We start from the raw sequence: 23,707 nt of genomic DNA, 5'->3' as shown, positions 1-23,707 counted from the left end.
AACTTGATTGATTCTCTTTACTACCTATAGGAGTGTATTGTTGTCACAGCAGAAGAAGAAAAACGGATTTCACTTGTATGTGAAAGTCATGTAGGAATGAGGAAATGGTGTGCAAAGAATGGAAAAAGTGAGGAATGGCTCACTGTGTAAATATTCCTTAATTAATCTGTTCTCTGCACACCGTTTCCTCATTCAAATATGAGTATTATGTTATATCAATATAGGCTAAGTAATAACGTTATAACTTGCAACGTTACAGTTATCACGTTATAACGTGAATCCTTTTATTTTGTAACAGTAAGTTATCACTTTATAATGTGAAACGCTTGTTATTTTTATAACAAGAAAAGTTTAGTTTTAGGACGTGATATGTTTGTATGTTGTAACATAAAAATACAATGCTACATCCATCATTTAAATTACTTGACAATCTCAAGAAACAGCTATTATGGCTTGTGTAGATGCATTAGCAAGGAAGCTCCCTATACAGCTAGCTAGGAATGTCTGAATGAGACCTAAGGAGTGAAAATAAATAAAAAGGTTTTTAAAACATCTAACTTCTACAGAGACTAAAAACCACTGTAAACAGGTTAACAGACATCAAAGGAATAGTTGCGGTGCAGGTACATTTCTTTCTTGTGTGAATCGGTTCTAATTCTTTTATTAACTACATTATAACCAGTCACATTTTTACTGAAATTTTAGCCACATAACAGGTACTATTTGGTTACTGCTACCCTAAAACCTGAATACAATATAATTAAGCCTGCTAAAATATGAAGAATATAGAATTTGTCCCAATGACTAAAAACCAGTTTTTCTACTTGTCTCTTTTTGGATAACTTTCACATTACATGGTCTTATTTTTAAAGCAGCCAGTTACAAAACAAGGCCTGATAGCCTCAGAAGGTCATTACATCTTGTCATTCCTATTCTGTTACAGTCAATAACATTATTCGACAATAATTTTATGATTCCCTGCAGGCTTTTCTGTTTATGTGCTGAAGGATTGTACTGGAGTAATGACTACATAATGCCTACAACTTTGGCAACATTTTGCTAGTTAAGAAAAGAGACAAAAAAATATATGTATATAACCTACAGCTTAGAAATAAATCATAAATTGAATGGGTCTGATTTAGAAGAGCAATAACACATTACATCATTTTAAAGAGAAAAGAAGAATTTGAACCTGTTTAGCATTCAGTCTAACACTTCATACAGCTTGGCATTTAGTTACCTCTCTTTGATTCTGACTTATTGTCATCAACACTGCTGTCTTTGACGCCATCAAAGCGAGCTGTCTGAAATGTCTCTCATGCTGCCTTTATCATTGTTCCAAGTTCCTGTGATCAGCATTCAGAGGGAATGGACATGCCCTATTAAATGAACAGACCAAAATAGAGGAGAAGTAGAGATAATAAAGGGGGCTTAACTGTCAGTTTCCCCAGCAGCAGAAACTGTGTGACATTCGATGAAGTGGTCTGAGGACAGCAGTGAAATTCTAAACAGTGTAGCAGGCCATTTGAAGTCTGGCAGATGGTTCCATGTATTTTTCATGCTGTTGAAAACCTGTGACTGAGGTTTGGTTGGTTGTCATCCACTGCCCGGGGACCCTGGGCTGAATGCATTCTACACACCACTGCAGAATCACATGATGTCTGACCCCTCTGCCATGGCAAACTGCCCAGCAAGGAAAAGGGAGGAAGGGGAGGAATGTAAGTGTGTTAGTGTGCGACTGGGGTTGTGCAGAGAGGGAGACCGAGAGAGAGAGAAAGAGAGAGAGAGATGAACAATTGCATGTAAGCATGCACGTCTGTTCAATGAGCATAGACTGAATTGTCCATGACCACATACAACTTCACAGCCCTGACCTGCAAAACGTACTGTTAGAGAGAAAGTGTGGAAAATATGAAAATGGAATGATGGAGGGGGAGCGTGTGCAGGAAGAGAGGGGAGCAGCCAGTGCCTAGAATTCACACAATGTTACAGAGAGAGAAGGGGAAGAAAAAAAATAGCATTGCCTGACTTCCCTTCCTTTGGAATGCATCCAATGTATCCTGTGTGTGAGAGAGAGAGAGCGAGAGAGAGAGAGAGAGAGAGAGAGAGAGAGAGAGCGAGAGAGAGAGATTGTGTGTGTGTGGCATGCTGGCAGGAAGGCTTTCAGCATATAAATATCACATTACCACACAAGGAAACGCAGGCATCAGTCCGAGCTTCCAGCCGGCCTAACAAGCACAGGAGCTCCACTCTGGAGGTCAGAGGGTGAGCTTGCACAAATGGAATTCCACAGAAACCAGCACTTCTTTTAACAGATAAGTGGCTTGGCTTGCAGCTATGTGATGTGGTATAAGTCCATGGTTTCAGTTATCTGACATGCTGGTGTGCACACATCTGCTGAGCTGCAGTCTATATACAGTATATTCTGCTAAAATTAAATTAAATATACAGTTATAAAATAGGCTTGAAGCTATAATGAAAACAATTTAAACCTGCAGTGCGGAAATTTTGTTTCCCCTTTCTGGCAGTGAGAGTAATTACACATACACTGTCAGACACAGAAATTTCCACAGTTTGAAACCAATAATTCATTATTTACATATTATTACGTATTATTTACATACACTACATTTTGTTATGCATAAATTAGGGAATGCCAAAAGATGACACTCAACTTAATATTGCAAATATAAAACTAGGATTTTAGCATTTCACCATCTCTACAGACAAGACTGCATGTAAGAATCAGAAGACATTTATGAGGCATCCTACATGTCTCATTTTTGTCTTTTGATTTAATATTTTCTTCTCTTTCTTCTTTATAGAAAAGCAACTGTTTTATTGCAATGTTGTCATGTGTCCTATTAACTTACGTTGTTAATTAAAAAAAAAGAAAAAGTAGCTCCTACTAGTGTCATTTCATTTTTAAGGGGGACCCTATTATGCTTTCAAATTTAAAGTTAAAAATCTGAAATAATGAGGTCAACATATTTAAAAGTATTCCCTGTTAGACAAAAGCCAAGGTGTCAGATTGCTCTGAACACTAGGTTTCCAACGGTTCTTTCTACTGTCAGCTCATCATGGATTTCTTTATGTGATCATCTGCTCCAAGCACAGCTTGTTCTCCCAAAACAGTCTACGTGACTATTTTTATAGGCATTTAATGTACCCCAGCATACAAATAACCAACGGGCTAGGTTTACAATACAGTCGTTTGGTGACAGCAGAGTCACATTTTTCTAGCAACGTTAGCTTTTGTATTTCCTGACAGCGTACGTTTTCCAGTCAGTAGGCATTTTAGCGCATTTCCCACATATACAGTTATCAACAGGGGCATGTATAGAAAATATTTTATATATGGATAGTGGTTGAAAGACTAAAGCAACCGCTATGTCACACAATAAGCAGGTACTGGGCGTAATATTTACTGAAAGGAGAAGTCCTGCTGTAATCTTTGTGGCTGCAGTTGCTCTTGCTGTCCACTCTCACATTCCGGATCGGTTTTGGGCTCGAACATGTACGGATGGATTTGAGAAGTTGCCAGTTCCAATCAATGATGTTATGTTACTTAGTCTTAGTTACTAGTTGCTTAGCTTTACAGTTTGCTTTCAGAACCTCCACACCAGTAAGAGGATGAGGTGGTGCTGACAAGCGCTGGTGCGCGGCCCTTTGCCGGGTATCCGGGGATTCAGCCAATCAGAAGAAAATTGGCTTTTAAGGGGGGCTCTTAAAGGAAGCCTGAGCTAATATTGGCTGTTTCAGTCAGAGTCTTAACCGAGGGGCTGCATAACAGTCAGTTTGAGATAAGCAAGGACTTTTTCTGAACTGTGAATTATGCAAAGCTACTCTAGTGGAATCCCAGAAAAAAAGATATGAAGCTGGAAATTAGCATATTAGGTCCCCTTTAAGCGTTGACATGACTTTTTCACAGCATATGTTTTGACTTGTCATAGCAGGAAAAGCACAGGTGTTACTAATAACATTAACTGCTTTACTCAAGTGGCCCAGTAAGCCATGACAGTGAGAGCCAGCATGCACAATGCCAGGACCCTGAATCTGAAACAGCTAAATGGAATTCAGCCATCATTCGTCATTATTTATACATTTTTTTTTGTTTTTGTTATGACATGTCAAAATGTCCTCTGGTTTATTGCAAATTGCTTTTTTTGTTTTCATTTTTGCGAAATCAATTTGAATTGGTGTTCATTTAGCCTACGAGGGGACTGTGACTTAATGATTAAGGAGAAATGTGAAACCTGAGTCAACGCCAGTTGGAAACCACTGCCATAAACCATTCAGTACAAGCCATATCTCAAATATGTGTCTATCTGACATACATACGTGCCAGGGGACCTGCTGTATTCAGCATGCAACAGACCCCAGGTTAATAAAATATGCTTATCTTTGAAATGTGAGATACCACAGACGATAGTACAGTTCAAAAACCTCTGTGAATGATGAAACTTGAAGATTGTATTACTATGTCAAAATTTCATCAGTAGGAAAATTCAGGGTTCTTTTATTAGATACTCTATAGACAGATCACACACTGTACACACAAACAAAGCTCACTTTGCCCTATTGCCCATCATGGTCATTTCACATAAATCAATACAGCACTGAACAGTCACTGGTTTTGCTCTTGGCACGCCTGTCCAATAGATTAGACCTCTCTGACTTGTACTCACTAAGACATGTAGCTCTGCAGCTGGTGATACAGTCTTTGGGTCAGAGTAAGAAAATCAGACCCTTATTAAGAGTGTGGATTGATCCAGTCAATTTTGTCACTGCAGGAGTAAGCTGATGGTGTGATTCAAGCTGTATGGGGTGTAATGTGCCTTTGCTTGCGCTGTGGACCAGTTTGAAGACTGAGAATCGGTCTGCGCATGTCTAGATAAATGTTGAACTCAAAATACAGTAATGCTGTTTGTCTTTATTTTCTGCAAAATTTTAAAATATTGCACAGTTGATTGTCATTTGTGAAGCAAAGCATCTGCAGCATATCGACCCCCCATAAACATGCTTAGTTTGGCTGGAGCTCTGTGCTCATCCTCTCTAATTATCTTACTTTGCCCCTTACAGCAAAAATATTCCAATTTTCAATCCGTAATGTACCTGTCTTTCTACCCAACACCCTCCCTGCCCTCTGCAATAGGCAGGTCAGGCGTACATCTCCATCCATTGCTGAGCGAGCACAGGGGGGGGGTAGGGATGGAGAAACAGAGCACAGATCATAATGGCTGGCCAATTATCAGTAGTAAGGGGGGCTGGGGAGTTGGGAGGAGTGAGAGATTATAGGAGGGAATGGATCAATACACCAGTCAGTTTCTAATGAGGGAAAGAATTGGTCCAAGTCAAGCAGATGGAAATCCCGCTCTAGTTCGGGTGGTCGTTCTGCACTGTCTGTCAGTGCGGTATCAGGTTTTGGCGCCTCTTTGTACAACAGCACCCCAAAAGGAGAATGACTGCTATCATATTGGTTGAGAGATATTCAAGTATTTAAAATATTTACAGTATTTTTTGCGTTGGCAGCGTTTTTCTCATGCTCTCCCACATTCCGCTTTATCTAAATATTTCATACGTCACTAGGGGCAGATTTAGAAGAGCCTGAAGAATAATGGCTGTCTGTCCTTCACCACCCCCCTTTTAACCACCCACAGCTGCCAGCACAGGACAGTAAATCCTACAGCTCAGCCACTCATCCAGCCCGGCAGCTCAGCTGTGTGCTACTATGCACTAGCACAACATGCACACCTCTACTTAAATGAAAAGAAGCGAGCTTAAAGTGCTAAATGCTACACAGCTAATAGCCTCCACTTTCTCTAAAATGGTGACTGGAATAACTCCTAACCAACTGTTCAGAACCATCATTAGGCCTTTGGTTATGTTGTTCTTCTCTGGTTGCTTCTCTATTTTCTACATCTGCCTGTCTTTCTTTTTTCTGAGGGGCCTTGTGTAGAGTGGGGGTGTTATTTATGGCTGCTCTGTGCAAGTGGACACACACACACACACACACACACACACACACACACACACACACACACACACACACACACACACACACACACACCCTTTCACAGGATGAAAGGGCAGTCACACTGCCTGCAAACATGATTTTACAGCCCTGGGTGGAATGAGTGGTGGAGGAGAGAATGAGGACAGGGTACAAAAGGGGAAAGCCCTTAGATTTACGGGTCCCAGCAGTCAGAATGCAAACCGTGTAGCAGCACAGATTTTTCAAGTTGATTTTTTTTTTTCACGCAAAAATACGGAGCTCCTCAGAAATAAGACAAATGTCTTTATCCAGAAAAACACATATGTTAAAACGTGTTGAGCTCAGATGCAGGGAAACTCAAGTATTACATCCTGAAAGGGGATCACTGCTTTTTTCAACGCGCTGCTATATTAAATTGGAACAGAGGACTGTGAAATGTGATCTGTTTCAGCATCTCATCAATGATAGCATACAAGCATGTGTATACCTGTGTATGAGGGCTTGTAGCTTTGAGGGTTAGGGCATGTTTGTACAATATGTAGCATTTTACACGTTGCTCCGGTTGTACAGTTTCACTGTACACTATCCCATATCCCATCTGCACACTATCCCATCCCGTATGTGGGTGTGTGTTTATAATGTGACAAAAATAATGAGAAGTAACTGCCACCTTAACAACTGAGGGTGCGTATTTGATTAGAGATTTTACTCTGACTGATGTGTGAAAAGCAGGGTAAATATTTATAATAATCATTAAGTCTTTCGTAGTGCATCTCAGCCCTATTTTTCAAAATGCAAATGCCTACGAATTAACAAACATGTTCATAGTTGAGTTGTTATTCTTATTGCATGGCATTACTTGTATAATAATTCAGGCTGCAACTAATGTTTTAAAATTAGTGAAATGCCCGTCACAAATTCCCAGAGCCCAAAATGACATCTTCAAATTTCTTGTTTCATCCCAAAGGCCAATTTACCTTCAATGAAAGATAAGAAAATTAGGTACTATTTACCTGGGAGAGGCTGAAAGCAGTGAATGTTTGCCATTTTTTTCTTAAACAAAAAAACAAAAAAAAAAAAAAAAAACTTCAACGTTTACTTAATTATCAGAATAATTGGCAACTCATTTTGTGGCAACTGACTCATCAACTACTGACTACTTGTTTCAGCTCTACTGATAACAAACATATAATATACTGGATGGGACCACTGGACCTCAGAAAGAGGAGTCTCTCCCAAAGCCAGAGGCATAACTGCCAAGACAAGGGTGGTGATGTAATTAAGTTTAAATGTGGTCCACTGACAGCGAATGGGAGAACGACTCTGTAAACACATGATGACTTAATAGGGAGTAGGGTGTATTTTCTAGTTTTTACTTGGTAAAACTGCAATTAATTAAAGTAATTTGGGTATAAAGGCTCAAGTAAACACTTTATGAGTACAAAAAGGCAGCACTGACTGTACCGCCAATGGAGCGGCTCCACGCTTTGCCACATCAGACATTCAGAGTCAATCCAGAGTCCTCGTAACAATTTGGTTAAGGGTTGATTTCATTTGAAGTGTTCATAATAGACAGGGTTCTTTTTGCTGTTCATGACTTCTGCAGCTGTAAAACAAAATTTGTCCCTTTTTGCTATGCATGTAATACGCTAATGCCAATGTAATGGTAATATATCGCCGTTTGTTTTGGTGGAAGGTAACTGGTATAAAATAATGTGGATGTGCACATCTGTGGTGACTACTGCCTCTGGTGGGCAATACCGTAAGCTGGCAGGGAGCTGCTGGTGAAAAGGTGCAGTCTGACCTCTGCTGGTCACAGATGATATTGCAGGGATTTTTGCACAAAGGGCACAATATGCATGTCATCTCAGTGAAGTACAGTATCTATTTTTTTTTTTTTACAATTTCCAAGAAATACAAAAGAAGAAGTACATTACAATTATGGTCATCCTCCTAAAACAAGAAGCTGTCCAGATTATAATTATTATTATTTAAACAAGAGTGTTTTCCGTCTGGAAAAAAATTAAGTTGTTGAAAAAAAACATTGTTCGACTGTCTGTCCCATAGTGTGTAGTCAAGGATGAAATAAGCCTCTAGATGTCTATAAAATCAAAATGCACTCATCAAGAGGTCGAAATACCTCAGAACTGAACTGTAATTCCAATACATGATGACAGACAAAATCTGGTATTCACTTTTATATAAGTTCGGTGCTTTTTTTTTGTCGTGCACCACAGGCTGAAATTGCATTTCAGCAAAGTCTCCAAGGGCAGGAAGGTCGGAAAAAGCTAAGAGGAGGAGGAGGAGGAGGATGGGAATTGTAGGAGTTCCAGCACTCGTCATAAAACAGCAACAGTCTGCCAAGCCAACCAAAAATAAATCACCCTTTTTGGCCTGTTTTGTTCCAAATACCTGTACGTGGATCACAAAGCAAACCTAAGACTGACAGTCGACAGAAAATAAAATCCTCCGATGCACACGTGGTTACAAAATTAACTTTGCATAGCATCAAGTTGGTTTTTGTACGGAATTAATTCACACTTTTATTCAGGTCTCTCTGTCCATCACTTTCCCATATGACTATTTAGGATTATAATGACACACTGTGATTAAAGAAAAACACCGTAGTTGTATTTCCATGATGTTTTTAGTCATTTGCTCTGGCGCCAGGGCCTGGTTCCAGACCTGAATCGCCACCCACATCTCTGATTTGTGCAGAGATTCAATGAAGTTGCAGTAGAGTGACTTTTTGAAGTGACATTTAGTACTGGTATTAAACTCATACTTCTGGTAAGGTATAACGTTTTACTGACCTGTTCTCTGAACTGCTCCTGAGATAGGCAGTCAGTCATGTTGACGCAGCCCAACAGGCAGCCAGTGGGGTATTCTTTAGGAAACATTGGCTCTGCACAGAAAACAGGAGCAATCAAAGATCCACCAACAAGAAAAACAACAAACATCATATTAGATTTTGTAGTAGTGGCTTGTGCAGTTCAATTAAAGCAGCTAGAAAAAAAAAAATCACTTCCAGTATTCAAAGTGTTTTTCCTGATTTGCCTTGTACAGTATCTGTACCTTTCCTGTAGATGTGGCGGTACATGGCTTCCACCTCAGCAATCTCCTGAGGGGTTGGCTTCTTGGCTGCAGCAGCAATCCAAAGACGACCTCTATGTGACGTGTACCAAGTTCGCCCCTCTACCCTACACACACACACACACACACACACACACACACACACACACACACACACACACACACACAAATAAAAATGTTACCTCTGCTTTCATTGGCCCGAAAGAAGACAAGTCTGTATAAGTTTTAAAGTGTGAATTTTTAGGTTAGAACTGCGACTTTGTTTATCTTCGAAGCTCATTCAGGATTTTTACCTCTTGATGCCTTTGACCAGTAGTGAGGCCCAGGGCTGGTGCATGCTGAGGCACCAGCCTCCGTCAGACATCTCTTGCAGCTCTTTGTCTTGGAGCCGCAACCTGTTGCGTTCTTCTGCTCCCTTGTCTTCTGCCAAACGCTTTCCGTGCTCCGTGTTTCTCTTGTAGTTATCGCTGCCTCCAACATTTACCCACTAAAAAGTGCATTCATTGTCATCATTGTCAGCAGTGGAATCCGTATGAATACCATCTGCAGAATTCATCATTATTGAAATAAGCACTAGGCAAACTAGGAGAAGAAGCTGTCAGCCATACATGAAAGTATGAGTGTAATTTCAACCCATTTTACCGATGTTCCAATTAAGCTTTTCTAATGGTACAAATGACCAGTCTGAGTACAAAATAATTTTACACGCAATGTTGAGAATGTACCACAAGGTGTCACCGTTGCTACGCCCAGTATACCTTTCAAATGTCAGAAATTGCCTACCTCTGGTGGAGACTGCATTATGTTGGGGTTGACCAGCTCTCTGAGGCTCTGCCTTCCACCTTGTCTTTCAGAATTCATTGGTGATTTTGAATTAGTGTCACTGTTCATAGCCTTGAGGGTCTCATCCAGCCTGTAAATTATTACAAACATTTCAAAAGGAGAAGGTGGTTAGCGTGACTACACAGTAATAATCTGCCCTTGCAGCCTTGATTCAAGTGGTGTCGGATCATCTTACTTGTTGTAGTACTCGTTGAGGTTGTTTCCTTCATCAATCACCTGTCTACCAGCAAAGTCCAACGTGACCTTCCTGTCCTTGCGAGAGGCGTGGCGAAGTTCTCTGAGCTCCTCTTCCTTCTTCCTTACCTTCTCTCGCTCACCGGGTGACAACCACTGATTGGATTCGGTGGCAAAATAATCTGACTCATCATCTAGAACTTGTGTTCTCCTGACACTGGGGTAGAAAGGGACAGTAAATAAAGTAAAAATAGTAAATGTTATCATGAACTTACATTATACAGCAATCAACATTACCACTTAAGTGCTGACATTGCACACCCAGCAGTAAACCTATCCAATCTTGAGAAACTCTTTCCTTGACTGAGTGTTTTATGATACCTATTCCTGTCATATTCCAGCAGTTTGTCTTTGTGCTGGACAGCTTTCTCCAAGCCAGCCTTCATCTTGACCTCTTGGTGTGGGAGGTAATCTCTTTCTCCACAGTCTGTCACCATAATAAAAGCAAATTCACTGCATCAACCCACGTCATTATTTCATAGATGTTATTATTTAATACTTTGGGCTCGTTTTGACTCTCACCTCCCATGAGCTTCTTTCTTAGTTTCTGGCTTTTGTTGGAGTCTCGTTGCAGGATCTCCTGCTCCTCCGTTGTGCAGACCTGAATCATAAAAAAAGAAAAAACAGAAAATAGTGAGTGAGCCATACTAAACTAGAAAATAAGAACTGTCAGCATCGCAAGTACTTTAAACTTTTAAAAAAATGGAATCTGTGGAGTTACGTACCAGGCTTCCACAGAAGAGGCAGGGTCCTGAGCCCTCCTGCTCACACACAATGCGACCACAGCTGATGCAGTTGTTGATAAGTTTGTGCTTTTGCGCAAGGCACTCACAGGCATGTCGACCAGGGAGTAAGACAGCAAGCCTGTCCTGTCCCTCTTGAGCATAGAGACTGATAAACTTACTTTTTTTCTTTGTTGAAGAAGTACTACTGTTTTCTTGGGCCTGAGAAAGCAGTAAATGAATGGAGGACACAAGGCGAGAGGAATAAAATAGATGAGGTAAGCAAATAGGGAAAATAAAAATAAAATACTGTACCCGAACTATGAGAATTACCTTCATAAAATAGGTGACAAGAGAACGAACGTTTAGGCCGATGCATACTCACCCTCATCAAATCAATGGGGGTTTTGACAGCCTCTGGCTCAGGTTCTGTTTGGCTCACAGACATCACCTCCTGTTTGTTACGGCCCTTGCGTTTAGACTTTTTCTGGGTATCTTTAGTCAGGTCTTGTGAATCTAGGGAAGGAGGGCAAATTAACTTCAGCAAATATTGTGGATAGCAGATAGGTTGAGAGTAAATCTGATATCTCAGTTCATTACATTCGGATTCCTAGGACATTTAATCATCAGAATTTATATTTATTTACATTGTTTAGTTATTTGCAAGGACCTTGCATAGTAGTTTCACCTGAGGTTTTTCATGGCTGGGAAGAATTTTATGTACAATCTAAATGAAGACACATTCAATGGCAGACATCACTTTGCCCTACCTGCTGATGAAACAGATTCTTTGAGAAGGAAAAGACCCGTGGTATCTGTGGCCTGTCTTTGAGTCTTCTTCCATCTACTGAGGAGCTCATCTATAAACTGCCTTTTTCTCCCATCCGTGCCCTGCAGGAGGTCTCCCACGTACTCCTCAATCTCTTCAGCTGTTTCGATGGATAGAATGTATCTAGACAGCAGGATGACCCAATAACCATTTAATTTAAAGACATTTTTTATCAAAATGGATGTTTTGACGACATTAGAATTAACACTGCTTTCTCACTCCCAATTCTTCTTTATATCTGTGTGGCTTTCCTTATGCATTGCTTCATTAATATTCAAGAGATGATTTGCTAAGGGATTTTTCAAAACTATTAAGGATACTTCAATAGTCCTGATATTCACTGTATTTTTCTCTCTTTCTTTTTGATAAAATAGTCACTGTGGGTTTTTTAAATGTTTTTTTTTAATGTGTAGAGCAGAGCACCACTGAAGACTGGGTTTATTGTCCTCAGTATTTGTCTAATACTTATCTAATTATTATAAGATACAATTCAACAATGTTGACACAGAATAAAACCAGGGACTGGGAATGAACAAGCAGTGCGTGTGCCCACCTGCAAAGAATATACATGTTTTTGTGCCTCTGTAGAATTACATGACGTTGAAAACAGGCCACATTGTGTCCATGCTATCTATTCAATTGTTTTCCTGTTATGTAAGAGTTTATAAAAAAAAAAAAGCCACGGAAATACAAAATATAATCTCACACCATTCACACGACAAGAATAACACAGATACCTGTGGTGGAAAGTAACGAAGTACATTTACTCAAGTACTGTACTTAAGTCAGTTTTGAGGTACTTGTACTTTACATTAGTATTTCCATTCTAGGCTACTTTATACTTCTGTTTCACAAAATTCATTTAACAGCTTTAGTAACTGGTTAATTTACAAATCAAGATGTATAAAAGATGATGACATGTTATAAGTTAAACTACCTAACAGTGTGTGCAAGTACAGCTGAAATGATTAATCAATTAATTCATTAGAAAACTGACAGAAAATTAATTGGCAACTATTTTCATAATAGTTTAAGCTGTTTTTCATACAAAGATTTTCCGTACAAAAATGCAGTTTGACAAGCGTGAAAATAATCATTAGCTGCAGTGCAACACAGAAGAGTTAAAATTACGTCCAAACATCCAGCTGCAGCAGTAAAATGCTGCTTAAAGAAAGATGCTAAAAAAATAAAATGATATAATCAGGGTTGGTACTAACAATTATTTTCAGTATCAACTAATCTGCAATTACTTTCTCGATTAATTGATTAGTCATCTTGTCTATATAACATCCAAAAATAATGGTAAAATGTCTGTCACGGTTTCCCAGAGCCCAAGGTGACTACTTCAAATGTCTTGTTCTGTCAGATGAACAGATCAAAGATATTCAGTGTACAGTAATATAAAACACTTCCAGTAGTCAAAGCCAAACATCCGAGTAGCTTGCACCTTCAAATGTTTGGCATTTTTACTTGAAAAACAACTGTAACGATTGATCCATTTTCAAAATAGTTGCCGGTTAATTTTCTGGCAACTGCCTATTCGATTAATGGTCTAATTGTTTCAGCTCTATTTATTATATATATATATATAACAGTACAACACTCACAGGGAACATTTTTTTTACTGCATAATGAGTACTTTTACTTTTAATTCTTTAAGTACACCTTCCTGAGTACACTTACTGTACATACTTGGGTAACATTCTCAATGCAGGATTTGTACTTGTAATGGAGTATTTTTACAGTGTGGTATAAGTACTTTTACTTGGGTAAAGGATCTGAGTACTTCTTCCACCACCCAGGATGTGTCATCTCGAAAACTGCGATTTAATGGAGTTTGATGGGTTAGGTAATAAATATCTAACACACCCACCAGGCTGTGTACCTGCTGCTGTAACAGCTGTAATGCCAGACATATTTAGCTCTATCAGAGGCAAACGGTAAAATGAACACACACATATAACGTTAGCAGACGACATTCTGATAAACAGACATTTCATTTAAGTGTATTAATACACATTACATCACATTACATCACATCACAGCACAGCACTACCAAGTTAGCTTTCTTCTATCGTTAGCTTGCCGGCAGACAGTGTCAGATTTGGCTAGCGCTAACGTGTCTTACTTGACGATGTCTTCACATGCCTCCAACCCGAACTTGAGGTGTAACTGGTCCGCACACCACCGCAGCAAAGCGTCCGACATTTTTATCCAGCTAAAAGACTTTTAAAGTCTGTGCTCTGGCCAAAACTCAAACCGCTGCAGTAATGTGTTTCCAGTCGGCGGAACATCAATGTCGCACACAAAACACGTGGCAGCACGGAATCCCGTCCTGAAAAAACATTCTGCTGTGGATTAAAGGTTCCTCCGGACTGGTTCGGACTTGAAGCGCCAAAACAAACCGAGAAGCAAACAGAATGAGGCGTTATTTAGTCAGGGATCGAAGAGCTTTATATCTTTAATTAAATCAACTGTTTCTCCTCTAATTAACATTATTCTACTTTGAGGTTTTACGGCAGTTGGCATCCTTAAAGTTGCATTAATGCCTCCTTCTGGATTTAGTCTTCCTCAGCGTCCTCTACAGTTGTAGCCAATACAAAAGTTTGGGCCCTCCTGGGTAAATGACTTTTTAAAAATTTATTTATTTAATTATTCATTAGTAACTTATTTTCCCCTTCAAAAATCAACAAAATACAGTATGCAATTTGTCAAGGGGAGGCCAAATTACATATTTTGCTTAAGACTATTTGGCAATATATCCTTTGAGGTTGTGTGGAAGTCAGCAGCGCAAGAAACAACGCACAGATAGAGGGATAGATGGAAGAATGGATTTCCCCGATACCCGCCATGAACCTGTGAACAAGCTGAAGCTTTTGGAGCTGCCATCACAGTCCCCTGGCTTGAACATCAAATCTGCGGGTAAAGCAGATCTTGAACATGTTGTGCATTCAAGACAGCCTAGAAAGGCAGCCCAAAAAGAAGAGTGGATGAAGATTCCTAAATCAAGAATACAAAGACTTAGTTGGCTAAGATATCTGCATACAAAGTCTTGATATCTGCAAAAAGGAGGGCCTGGGGGTTTATTAAGTACTGAACTAGTAGGGTGCCCAAACCTTTGCACATGCTACACTTACAGTTTCATTTTTATCCATTTTTTAAGTTCATGAAATAAAAACTAACAATCTCATTTTCCAATGTCGGTTTGCTCACCATGATGCTTTTCACTGGATGCTGACACACAGTGAGGGCCAGCGGAGTGTAACTAAGCTTACGCTTACTCAAGTACTGTAGGGTAAAATATAAAGTTCTTGTACTTAATACTTATTCCCCACTTCCTGTCGGAGAGAAGTGGAGTGCTTTTTACTCCACTACATATTTTCACGTTCACAAAATATGACGCATTGCTACAGATCAACTACCTAACATACCTCTTTAAAATAGTTGAAATTAGATCCGCCTCCACTAGCTACAACATTAAATTGCCACTGACACCTTAATACATCATTAATAATAATCTAATAAAGTAATATATAACAATTGAAAACTCAAGGGAACAATTTTCCTTCATTATAAGTACTATTACTTTTGACACTTAAAGTAGATTTTGGTAATAATATATACTTTAGTAACATTTTCAATGCATTACTTTTCTTTGTAATTGAGTATTTTTATTCCTACTTTTACTTAAGTAAAAGATTTCAGTACATTTACCACTGTTGATGGCAGATGTTTCAGGGTACATAATTTCAAGTCTGTTTTATTTATTTGGCCCAAAATCGCACAGGGCTTTACGAACTTAAAAAAAAAAGAGCATATTAATGCGATTACTCAGTGTTAAAACGCACTCTGCAGATGGAAAAACGCTTGCTATCAACAGACATGTATTACAGTGGACGTGAATGAATTCATGATCAGTATTACCAGTGTAATGATAATGAATTAGCCTACAGCACACAAATTATAAATTGTATTAAACGATTTATTAAACTGCTAAGTGAGAAAAGCTGCAAATGTCAATTATAAGATTCTCTTTACGTGTTTTAGAGACTCCAAATAGTTGTTCTGTTCAGTTTTTTCAAGTAATCTCTGAACTTTGTGTGATGTGTGCATGTCATGCAGTTTAAAACTGACTTGTAAATCTCACATGCAGTCTTGTCTCAAAGCTGTATTCTCTGTAACTATTTGCAGTGAAATTAAATTAGGCTGATAATCAGTAAACTAAAAATTTAAAATCAAGCTATGACTGAGGACAAACCATCAAATCAAGCATTTATAACAACTTGCATGCTCAATGCAATTTTTGATTCACTTTTGCAAAATTAAATGTAGGCTGACTGATCATAATTCTTAACATAATCCTGCAGGAGCTGTATTGCGGTAGTTCTGTGTTTTATCTATCCAGAATAATTTTGGGCTTTCGTTGGCCCGATGTCAAAAAGTCTGCCGGAGCAGTCTGTTATATTTATGTTGTCTGTTTGAATGTTGAGCTAATCACTTGTAGTTCAGATACAGAAATGTGAATTGAGCAGCGGTATAATTGTTCTGGCGTACAAAACACAGTTCCCCGCAGCACGAAAACATTTTTGATAAGCTGTCCCATTAGCAAATACAAAAGATACATTCATTTGTGAAATGTCACATTACAGCTGTTTACTGGACAAAAACAAAATAAAATATATATAAACTATTTTGACTTCATGGTAACTCTTTAATTATCAGAAAATGTTACAATAAAAATAAGTAAGAAACAATAAGTAAGACCAAGTAAGATCATGGTTATATTGAGGTGTTTGGTTATGCTCATGATAATAATCCACAATAAGTAGCATGTATAGAAAGGCAATTAACAACATCACAAAATTGTTTTGGATATATGACGAGTCATGTGATACAACAAATTTATTTCCATACAAGATATTGTAGCAGTTGTATTTTTTGTATAATATGGAATATATTTTAGTGAGGATCTTCTTATAGATACATGGTAATGAACAATAATACACATGTAACATCGCATAACAAACCACAGCTGCATTCTTTGTAGATAAGCAAATTACATCAGTTAAACAATGCTTTGTAGTATCAGCATTTTCAGAGTCACTTTAAAAATGTACAAAGGGATCAAATTTAAATGTCAACTTCTAGTACACCATTAGGCTGTGGTATATAAAAGGCAAAAGCTGGTCATTTCCACCACCATAATGTAAGGCATATAATTCATATACAATAGTATGTAATGCATATAATTATCTATGCATTACATACATTATGTCTGAATTACACGTCCTCAGTTTGGTTAGATGTTTGGTGCTACACAAATCCCATACACACTAGCCGGACTTAACTGTATCCAAATTACTGCCCCCGTGAGTTTACAAACTCTTACTCTGCGATAAGTTTGGTCGGTATAGACTTTTGCATCTACAGACGGGTGACAAATTAAAGGAAAAACCTGAAAAAATGAGTGGGGAAACGGGATGGCGGAGCCCCCGTCCGTAGGGCGCGAGGGGTCACTGACTGGTTTGAAGAGTATTAAATTTAATGATGTGAATCATATTCTTTGGCCTTTCGCAGTCACCAGAGCTCAGCCCAACTGAACACCTGTGGGAGATTTTGGACCGACGTGTTAGACAGAACTCTCCACCACCAAACGAGGGAATATCTTTTGGAAGTAATGGTGTCCATCCCTCCAGTAGAGGTACAGAGACTTGAATCAATGCCAAGGAGCACTGGAGCTGTTCTGGCGGCTTGTGTTGGCCCGAGACCTTAAGACACTTAATGTTGGTTTTTTCCTTTATTTTGTCACCCGTCTGTATTTCCTGATAAAGTCCTCAAGTGAAAAAGTCTTTGGAAATGGCATCTACAAAGTTGGGCGCTGACATGAGGATCCCAATGGTGCAGAGGATAGTGAAGAGTGAGAAAGCCATGAGACAAAGCCTGTCGATAACAGACGCAGCAAATTTCCACTCGTTGCACACGGATTCATCCTCGTCTTGGTCACGGAAGCGTTTGGCAATATAGCGCACCTCGTCCAAGATCTTGGCTAGCTCTGGTTCCACATTCCCCGCCGAGGAGTTCTGAACTGTGGGGAGGAGAATCTCATCCTCGCCTGCTCGTCCAGCCAGCCGTCCACACAGGACCCCGGAGTCAGGCGAGGTGGCAGCCGTGGAGTAGTGGATGCTCTCCAGGCCGCGGACGCCAACATAGAGCGCGTTGCCGTTGGCGGATTGGGAGGCCGAGGCGCCGGCATTGAGGTCCACGCTGGTCAGGCTGCTCCGCGGAGCTTTATTGTGACAGGCTGAACGCACTCGCTCCTCACCTGGGCGCTTCATGCGCAGGAACCAGGCGCACCAGTTCAGCAGGATCACACGGGTCTTTGGGATCAAACGACAGTGAATAAGGATTAAATTAATAAGGCTCTCATTAACTTAAAATTAAACTTTGAAAAAAATTAGAGAGAACAGACAGCCAGTCCTGTAAGCCTAAATTGTTTGGGTCAGTTCAACATTTCAGACAGGTGCTCCACTTGACAGCGTCCCTTTTCCCAAACTGACCAATCACAATAATCACAACCAATCACATGATTAAACCATGGCTCCAGAAAATACCAGTTTCTGATTGGTTTGGCAGGTGTCCATTGCAACCTGTACTGCAAAATGTTCAAATTTTTGGTCAATAGTGTAGGTACAAAAAACAATTATGATAATTTCACTGCAGTCAACCACTCAACTTTGAGTTGTACCGTTCTTTGACTCTAAACCGTTTCACTATGTTATTATATCAGAAGACCTCATTGTGCAAGAAGACACATTTGTCAGAATCCTCTTGGTACATCTTGTGTGTACATTTCTATATTTTCATAACAGGCGAGCCATCTTTATCACCTCAGTCCTGAGGACATCTCAAGCACATGTCCCCCTGGGATACCTGATGGACACATGGCTTTCCACAAGCAAATGCATGTTAAGCTTGATAAGCCACTGTAAGTGGCGCTAAATTGACTATAACACCAAAAAAAAAACAAAAGCCAAAAGCAGCATCGTCAAAGCAAGTATCCGCCATTTGTCATAACGTACTACACAGTTCTGGCGTGTTGCTAAGAAGCAAACGACTAAAGTGGTGTTGACGGGATCATAGTACAAGTCACGGATAATGGTGTAAAATGACAACAGCACTCACCCACTTCGGCATCTTGCCTCCGTCAGGGTCATGGTGGTGATATTGTAAGACCAGAACTGTGGCAATTACTGAGAGACCGACAATGACCATGGTAGTGGCAAAGTACTCGGCTGGGTAAAGGAAGAAATAGAGGAGACGGTAAGAGCTGATACAAGAAGTTGTGTCGTGCAGACACCGCCAAAACTGCAAAGGGGGAAACAAGCGTATGCAAGAAAAAGGTTTTGGCATGAGGGAAAAGGAAAAGCTCACGGTCCAGGAGAGCAAAACTACCTTCTTGCCACAAACACACTACTCAGTTTCTGTGTGTCAGAGAAATGCAAAAAGTTGGTTATTTATTACAACGCTTCAAATATGGTGACTCAGATCTCGAAATAAAAAAAGTTATAGGCTTACCTATCAAAGGCACCGAGTCGGATGTGGCAGGCATGATCTCTGCAACTAGCAGCATGAAGACAGTCAGGGAGAGTAGGACTGTAATGCCTGGGAAGGAAAAAAACAAATCTCACGTCAGTGCTTCAAAAGTATTCAGATCACACAGTTACGGCAGGGCCCCGTGAATCCGAACCTGCATGGTTCACACACTTTTTCAGCCTTAGAAATTGTTTTCTAAAAGGATGCAAGAGATTTAACGCACAGTGCGTAATTTCTGCTGCTCGGGGCCTCGCAACTCAAAGCAATGACAAAACATGGAGTTTGTGAAGTAGCGTGGGGTCACGGAGGTTTTTTTTTTTGTCTTCACCGCAATCGCCGTCATTGCAGACGGCTTCTCTCGGTCGGGATTCCGTCAGTCGTTCGGGAGGTTTTTAAACCGGGAGCCGAATTATCCGCAGAGGTCTCCTTCTCTCCGGAACAAGTGCACCAGGTCATTAAATCCGGGGAAAAAACACTGAAGAAAGCAGTTTCACGTTAAAAATAAGCGCTTCTCCGGCGCGGCGGTCTCAGGGCGTCTCGGAAAGGGGCCGCGAGCCGAAGCTGAGCCTCACAGCTGCTCAGCTGGGTTTTTTTTTTTTGATAACGTAAGATCCAGACGTCCGGAGACTAAAATCCTTCAGTTAGTTAAAATATACAGTTAAAAACGACCAGGATCTAAAAAGTGTATCGTTATAAACGTGACTTAAAACTGGATAAAAAGTCAATTTAAGTAACATAGGACTAGTCGTTTTTAGACATTTGAATGCAGAAAAGTTACATATTATACCTTTAAGTGGACTATTCTCTCTTTTCTTTATATGTGAAAACTCATTGTTTTCTTCCATTTAAGTGTTTCCAGACTCAGTTCTGTCCTGTTGTTCCCGTTTTGCTCATATTTTGCACAAAGCCCTCCCAATTTATTCCACTGCACTGGTGACGCCTTCCATCCTCACGCCGACTTTGCCTTTGTTTCAAAATTGTGCGCTGCTCTTTTACAATGGGATACCGCACTAAGACGCACTGTAGCCGATTGTGAAGGGAAATCCAGAAAAAAAAAAAAAATCCGGATTGCGGAGCCGTTGAAGCTTATCGCGTGTCACGGTCGCCCACTACGTCGGCCGAGACTGCGCGAGCAGAGAGAGACAAACAGGTATCTCCGAAACACCTGTGAGCAGACAATATGGTCGGAACAACCGGGGAGTTTTCTCTAATGAGCTCACGCCATTAAGCCACTGGCTCTTGCCGGACAAAAAAAGGGAAAGGACTGGACTCTTTAGCAGGATTGAGACTCACAGGCACATGCTGATATACGTTTGACGCTCCCGAAAAGCAGTCAAAGGCTGCAGCTGTTTCTTATATCCGCGGGACATAAGATTTGAGTTTGCTTTTAGCCAGTTTAGTTTAATTTCGTTGGTGTTGACATGTTTGCCTTTGCCGTCTCTAAAACATTTAAAAACGGCCTCTGGGCAACTCAAAAAAAAAACCCTCATCTTTACAGAAACAATGCTTCCATTCCTCTGGATAATCCAAAAACCTCCCTGCCAACACCCGTAATTAGGAACTGTTTTCTACCAAAAGTAGAAAACACTAATAACAGTTTTTCTCGAAGGAGTGTTTCAACACAAACTAAAGTCCCTTCACCTCCAGTGTATACGGATGCAGGCAGATGTCTTGAAGGTGAACATTTCAAAACCTCTCCAAATAAAAACCTTAACTATATGCCTGGCTAGATGCCACGTGGGATAACATGTTTTTTGCTCTGGAATTCAGGTGAACCCATCCTTTAAACGAATGAATAAAATTCCATGAAATGTGATCCTGGTGCTGCTGATGAATCTCATAATATAAACAACCTTTTCCAACACTGATATAAAAATACAGATGCAGACAAAAACAACAAAATCACACTCAGTAAGATATAATGTAGGTGTGAATGAGTTTTTGTATTAAAATACAGTATATTATACACCGATGACAGGTTTTAATGTAGTGGTTGATTGGCATATGTGTTATTCTTCTTTAAAGCTTCACTCTAAACATCTTAATTTTTCGTACTGTCCGTGTTAAGTTTTAGATGACCAGGGTAGACAAGCCTAGTAAATGAATGCAGAACAGAGAGACTATGAGAGTAAAGATTCACACACAATAATAATATTCCTGTCTATCCATTTTGTGCATTTTACAGATCATAATACTCCCCACACCCCGATTTTAGTGAAATTAAATCCGGGACAAAATGCTGCCTTGAAAGCAAATTTCTCAATGCGGGTTCCCAATTCTCAAGTAATAATGGCAACGAGTGGCTGGGTGGATATACTGTCCTCATGTACAGTAGATCTGTGAAGACGTGCCAACACACGCACACACTCACACAGTTTAAGCAGGGATTATAATTTATGACATATGCCTAATGTGTGCTCTGAACTACAGCATAGAAAACCCTTTCAAAAACATTTTTGATAGGGAGCATTAAGATCTTCATAACAGCCTATTATACTTCACATGAGCAATTCCCATTTCCAATTTCCTCTATCTATCTATGAGCTATCAAAACATCAGAAGGAATGTACAAACACACACACACATAAACCCACACATCTGGCTCTAAAGCAATGTTTGGTTAATGAAGGAATCCAGCTACAACACAGGGCTAATGATTTGAGGAAGGCACAAACCGCATAAATCGACGCCTCGACTCTCCTCCACTTCCCCCACCTACTCCCACATATAGCACACACACACACACACACACACACACACACACACACACACACACACACACACACACACACACACACACCACCACCCAGGCACAGATACTGTCTTCATAAAGCCTGTATTATTTATGCATGAAACATCCAAGTCAAATACAACAACTGAGATAAGATTAAACAGTTTTCCCACGCCTCTGACAGTTTAGTTAGCCACTAAGTGCTGATTATCAACTTTCTTCACAAGGCCACAGAGGAAGCGGATTAATGACATACCATTGTTTTTCATGAAATGACTGATAACCCAGCAGACAAACGGGATAGGATATAAAGTTGTTTTATATGGGGAAAAATGGAAGAATAATAGAAAGGTTGGCTATGCGTCAAAACCACTTGGGCTTTACAGGATTTGACTTGATTATGATCTCGTTCATTTTCAGCCGTTCTCTTTTCAACAGCACGCAGTTGGCGGTCAGTTTACGGTCTCGTCAGCATGGCAGGGGGCCAAGAAACCTGCACACTTTTTCATACAAAATGATAAAAATTTTATAGCATCCAAGGTAGCGATGATCATGTCATTTTTACAGCAACTGTAGAATGAAAAAAAAACAAAAAAACCTGGGAATGACTAAGAGAAAAACAGTAAGAAGTGAATACATTTCAGGAAAAGAAGAAGAAGAGTCAACATGAAGAAATAATTTAATGGGTCCAAGGTGCATAAGATGATATGTGACCACAGTCCTAAGATCTGTCAGGATCTAAGCAGAAGGTCCAGACATTATATTAACTGAACATGATTTTATCTACCAATGCAACGGCAGCATGACATTTTAACTGATGGAGATGTCCTTCGTTTAGTAGGTGCTGGGTCATACACCAAGCTATTGGGTAAATTACAATTTCGACCTGATGATGGCACTGGATGAAAAGTGAAAGGACCACAAAAGTTATTACAGTTCATCCTGACGGCGACATGAATGTCTCCACCAAATTTCCTGGCAATCCACGCATTGGTTGCTCAGATACTTCAGTCTGGACCAAGATGGTGGCCCAACTGACAGAGGGACTTTGCCATCCCAAGAGCGACACCATTACTGTAGCTAAAAATGACCAATGTAAAGAACTTTAGTAAAGCCCTGCAATAAATACTTATTTCCTAAAGTGTTCAGGTTTTTTTTTGAGAGTAGTGTTTTAGCTTATGGCACAATTCTGTAGAACATTTAGACACTCTACTTTGTAGTGATGTTGTATCGGACTGCTTATTACCACCAACATGGTGGTTATGTTTTCAGGTCACAGTTTGTCTGTTTGTTATTAAGCTTGAAAGCTCAGAAATGTATGAACACATTTTAAATGAAAGTGAAGTGATTATAATTTTAGGGTGTCTCAAGGCAAATGTTCCCTCTTTGCTCTTTTCGAATGAACCCCTGTACTGAGTTGAATTGAAAAATGTAGCACTTCTATTCACTGATGTCTGTTGTATATATTGTGTGTAAGAAGTGTATATTGATACAGATCCAGATCTAGAGGCAGATCACATTTAAAAAAACACAAATTTAGCGGAGCCATGTGTGGAAGTACCTGCCCACGGTCCTCTGAATTTCTTTATCCAAGCCTTTGTAGACTTATGTGTTCTCTGAGTGTTCTGTGGCATTTCCAGGTATGTCAAATGTTTTACACATACGGA

At 39.8% G+C, this 23,707-nt stretch overlaps 2 protein-coding genes across 7 annotated transcripts in view; both read right to left on the bottom strand.

Moving 5' to 3' along the window:
* The window catches only part of trip4 (thyroid hormone receptor interactor 4), a 78,963-nt gene extending 64,897 nt beyond the window's left edge, over positions 1-14,066 (bottom strand). For 2 of the 4 annotated variants that reach the window (XM_040123295.1, XM_040124257.1), the window contains exons 1-11: positions 13,845-14,065; positions 11,658-11,839; positions 11,273-11,403; positions 10,891-11,109; positions 10,688-10,766; positions 10,487-10,592; positions 10,107-10,322; positions 9,872-10,001; positions 9,382-9,575; positions 9,071-9,195; positions 8,809-8,900 (exon numbers count right to left, since the gene is read on the bottom strand). In XM_040123295.1, coding sequence (XP_039979229.1) covers positions 8,809-8,900; positions 9,071-9,195; positions 9,382-9,575; positions 9,872-10,001; positions 10,107-10,322; positions 10,487-10,592; positions 10,688-10,766; positions 10,891-11,109; positions 11,273-11,403; positions 11,658-11,839; positions 13,845-13,924 — 1,554 coding nt within the window. In that variant the 5' untranslated portion in view covers positions 13,925-14,065. Of the gene's footprint in view, positions 1-7,980; positions 8,408-8,808; positions 8,901-9,070; positions 9,196-9,381; positions 9,576-9,871; positions 10,002-10,106; positions 10,323-10,486; positions 10,593-10,687; positions 10,767-10,890; positions 11,110-11,272; positions 11,404-11,657; positions 11,840-13,844 lie in introns of those variants that run through there. The other 2 variants (XM_040115443.1, XM_040125078.1) reach the window with 2 other exon arrangements.
* Positions 14,067-17,142: 3,076 nt separating this feature from the next.
* The window catches only part of LOC120795126 (neuronal acetylcholine receptor subunit alpha-7-like), a 38,341-nt gene continuing 31,776 nt past the window's right edge, over positions 17,143-23,707 (bottom strand). For all 3 annotated transcript variants that reach the window (XM_040136719.1, XM_040136701.1, XM_040136709.1), the window contains 3 exons: positions 19,292-19,378; positions 18,899-19,008; positions 17,143-18,093 (listed from right to left, as the gene is read on the bottom strand). In XM_040136719.1, the coding sequence (XP_039992653.1) occupies positions 17,551-18,093; positions 18,899-19,008; positions 19,292-19,378 (740 nt within the window). In that variant the 3' untranslated portion in view covers positions 17,143-17,550. The remainder of the gene's footprint in view (positions 18,094-18,898; positions 19,009-19,291; positions 19,379-23,707) is intronic.

This window comes from Xiphias gladius, chromosome 1 (assembly GCF_016859285.1).
Source record: "Xiphias gladius isolate SHS-SW01 ecotype Sanya breed wild chromosome 1, ASM1685928v1, whole genome shotgun sequence".
Lineage (NCBI taxonomy): Eukaryota > Metazoa > Chordata > Actinopteri > Istiophoriformes > Xiphiidae > Xiphias > Xiphias gladius.
This window is presented reverse-complemented; position numbering and strand designations above follow the sequence as displayed.